The sequence below is a fragment of the Gavialis gangeticus genome, unplaced genomic scaffold (genome assembly GCF_001723915.1).
Source record: "Gavialis gangeticus isolate Ggan-Ray unplaced genomic scaffold, GavGan_comp1, whole genome shotgun sequence".
Lineage (NCBI taxonomy): Eukaryota > Metazoa > Chordata > Crocodylia > Gavialidae > Gavialis > Gavialis gangeticus.
This window is the reverse complement of record NW_017728992.1, coordinates 96380097-96383744: the sequence shown is the minus strand read 5'-3', so window position 1 is coordinate 96383744 and position 3648 is coordinate 96380097. Positions and strand designations below refer to the sequence as shown.

General features: G+C 44.1%; 1 protein-coding gene across 2 annotated transcripts in view; it reads left to right on the top strand.

Annotated features, from left to right (window-relative positions):
• Window positions 1–3648, top strand: part of SMCHD1 (structural maintenance of chromosomes flexible hinge domain containing 1) — a 188403-nt gene that overhangs the window by 45141 nt on the left and 139614 nt on the right. The window contains exons 1-2 of one of the 2 annotated variants that reach the window (XM_019525868.1): window positions 43–129; window positions 381–542. In XM_019525868.1, coding sequence (XP_019381413.1) covers window positions 434–542 — 109 coding nt within the window. In that variant the 5' untranslated portion in view covers window positions 43–129; window positions 381–433. Of the gene's footprint in view, window positions 1–42; window positions 130–380; window positions 543–3648 lie in introns of those variants that run through there. The other variant, XM_019525875.1, reaches the window with a different exon arrangement.

The window sequence follows — 3648 nt, the reverse complement described above, 5'->3', positions numbered from 1 at the left end:
TTAATCTGCTTTGTAGGGTAACTGTCCTTTTTAAATCTTTTTTTATCATGTAGGCATTTGGCATCTCTTCCAGAGAGAATTTTGTTATCACAACTACTAACAGACAACAGATTACAGAGGACAACTTCAGTAAGTATGTTGTATTAAGTACAGCTGTATAGTCATTGCTCGTGTGTCCAAACAGCCTTCTTGCAGATTTTATTCCTATTTTGGACATAGGTGGAAGTCCTATTACAACTAAAATCTCAAAAAATGGTCTTGAAAACTGATCCACTCTGAAACACATTCTGCACAGCTTAATGTGGTGGTGATTTCCATTACTCCTCAGTTCAGGCAAATTCTTTACCCGTGAATTTAGTATTTTCCTTTTTCCATTACAGATGAGGTTGTTCAAAATGGGGTCACTTTATATTTGCTCCAGTCAGTGGATCAGATGCTACTTTCAGCAACAAAGGAACGAATTGACTTCCTACCACACTATGACACACTTGTCAAAAGTGGCATGTATGAATACTATGCCAGTGAAGGGCAGAATCCTTTGCGTAAGTATCTTAAGTTTTTTTGATTGAAGTGCTAACCTTTATTTTGCTTCAGAAGTACCTTTAAGAAATGTCTTGTTAATTCCTCTTGTATGTTTGTTAAACTTAATTTGTGGACATTCTGACCTTTATTTGAAACCCCTTTAAACTGTAATTCTGTTTGTGTTTGAAAAGCGGAACCTCAAGATGCTGGTTTTTTTGAGTCAGTCTTACTGTGCTTCAGTAGCAGTGTTTTTGCAAATAAACCAGAGAACTGAAAATCAAGCTCTTTCTGGTTCCTGAGCTCTTAATAGATTCTGAAGGTTAAACTTAGTTAATTGGGATGTTATTCAGGCTCTTGTGCTTGCTGTTCCATCTTTGTTGCTTCTACAAGGTTGACAGGAATAAAAATTGTAGATGATGACTTTTATTTGTACAGTAACTAGGTGTTTATCTTTTCTGATTATTTCATTTAAGGTGGAAATTGATTTCTGTCCCAGACTTATTAAATGTTACTAAAGTTTAACTTTTTCAGTACTTATAATGTCTAGCTTTTCTAAATTGTGTTTAGATTGCTACTTGCTGGGGAGTACGTGACATAACATACAGCAGCCTTCATAGAACTTTCTAGAAATATATGTACACTTTACCTTGAACAGAAAATTCTGCATTGCAAAATAACTCAACTATTTTCATTTCTTTTTACCTACTTGTAAACAACAGTTACCCACAATATTTTGAGTTGCCATTTACCTGCCCTTTCCAGAGCTTTTATAGGTTAATTGTATCAATGATTATAGTTATAGTAGGGATATATAAGAGGATAAAACTTAATTCATGGTAGTCCTGCCTCCAACAGTGATTGATCCCAAATGTTTTCGTGGAAGGTGATAGAACCCTCCCGTAAGTAGTTGCTTTCTCTGTGACAAAGTTTCTTCCTAAACCAGGAAGCAGTGGTGTAGGGAGGCCAGCTCAGTGAGGGACAGCAGCGGCACTGCTTGGGCTTCTCCTTCCAGGGCCTACTCCTAGCCTGGCTTCCCTACCCTCCCCCTATCCTGCCTACTGGCCAGGAGCAGGTGCAGGAAGGAAGAACCTGTATGCCGCTGTTTGGCAGCAGAGCTTGATTTGGCTGCACACGCAGTAGGGCCAAGGCTGCTAGATTGTGACCTGGAAGTATGGCAGGTGCACCAGAGGACTGTGGCCCCAGGTCAGGCCCAGCTTATAAAGACTCACTGGTCCTTATGGGAGCAGTAGAACACAGCAGCAGAGTTTAAAATTCGTCTGGAATAAATGGGTGGGAGGACCAGTAGTATCTGTGGCAGTCCAGCAGCAGCCACATGCCTGAGGGTTTGCCTGTGCAGGGGCAAATGGTGGGAACCGCGGCAGCAAGCGGCACTTACGGAAGCCGGCTCAGAGGATCCAAGTAACTTACTAGAAGGTGGGAACCGGTTCTCCTCATCGATGACATAGAGGCAGACCAGGACGACCTGCAGGCAAGATAGAGAAGTTGTGAGTACTAGAGCTGAGCAAAGGGGAAGAGGAGACGACTTCCTCTAGTCTCAGTATACAGAATGTATTTTGATATGGACTTTTACTTCCTGAGCTAAGGAGATATGCTGGTGCAGAGAGTTTTGTTTCCTTTATCTTCAATGCTGGGCAAAGACTTCAGGAAATTGTCTGAACATTCTTTACCTGTGCTCGTCTTCTGGGAGGTTCCAGGTGGGGTGTAGGGGAGGCAGAGCCCTGAGATGCGGGGTTTGCAGTGTCTGTGTGAGGGCTGTATAAGGCATTGAAGATCAGCCTCTCTCTTTTTTTATAACATCAAAGGCATGGTAGGTGAAAACTTATAGTGCTCATGCAGACGCACAAACTGGCAAGCTGTCTATGTCCCAAGGAACGAGCATACCCTCTCTGGGTGAGAAGTCTTGTTGGGCAGCAAAAGACAAGCACAGGAGGTTACGTGCTTCTAATATCTGTAGCTGACATAGGCATGGGGGGACGTAGCCCAAGACCTGTTCCTGCCCTACATTGCAGGGAACATCTCTGCAGGGAAACTCATCTGGCCAGGGATAGCGATGATCTGCCTGCTGCAATAAAGGAGATATTGGGGTGGGACAAGTGCTGGAAGAAGGGATCTGTGCACAGCTGCTGCCATTGCTAGTCAGGCCGGGCTTTCTGCAGCATAAGGCAGGAACTCCACTGCTTTGGGGCTCTTCCTGGGCCCAAATCAGCTGGGGACAGCAGCGGTAGAGGAGATTTGCCCTTTCCTTCCCCCAGTGCCTGTGTTGGGCATGGGGGGCAGGCTGCCTGTCCCCTGCCACTGCTGCTTTTCTAGCTACTGCCCCCCTTGTGCTCTGTTCCCTGCCACAGCAGCAGGGGAGAGAAATTGAAGATAACCCTCCAATAACTACCATATTTACTCAATTCCAAGATAAAATTTTCTCTCCCACTTAAGATGGGTAAAAAGGAGCCTCATCATGGAATCGAGGGCTGTGGACAGAGCTGCAGCTGCTGCCTGCCCCACCCCTATAGCCATGGGCCTCACACCCTCTCCAACCCCTGTAGCCCTTTGCTCCTCTCTGCTACTTACCCTTGCTTTGGCAAGCTTTTCCCCCATGCTAGCCTAGGGGCACAGAGTCTGGCTCCTGCCAAAACTGATAGCAGTTGCAGCTCTGGCTGAGCCCTGTCTGGCTGCACTGCCACTGCTCCTGGATCAGGCTGGGGCCAGACAGACATTTGTATACTAGGAGACCTCACCAAATACATTGTTTATTATTAAGCTGCTGCCAAAAGCAGAATCTACTTTCATGGAAGACATCTATGAAGTTGATTAAATGCAGCCAATACACCATAACTTTAAAACACGTTACCCGTATTGAGCAAACACACTGATGGGAATCTGTTTTGTTTTGGGGGTTTTTTGGTGTGGTCCTTTTAATTTAAAAAAAAAAAAAAAAAAACCAAAAAAAAACCAAAAAAAAAAAAAACAAATCCATAATGGCCTGAGGCTCCTCTCCAATCTATTTTCTGCTCAGCTGGTTTTAAATGAAGTTATTATGAGTCATTAAAACACCCGCAAGCCTGTGGAAGTCAGCCAATTACAATTTTAAATTTAGCCTGTTCTCTACCC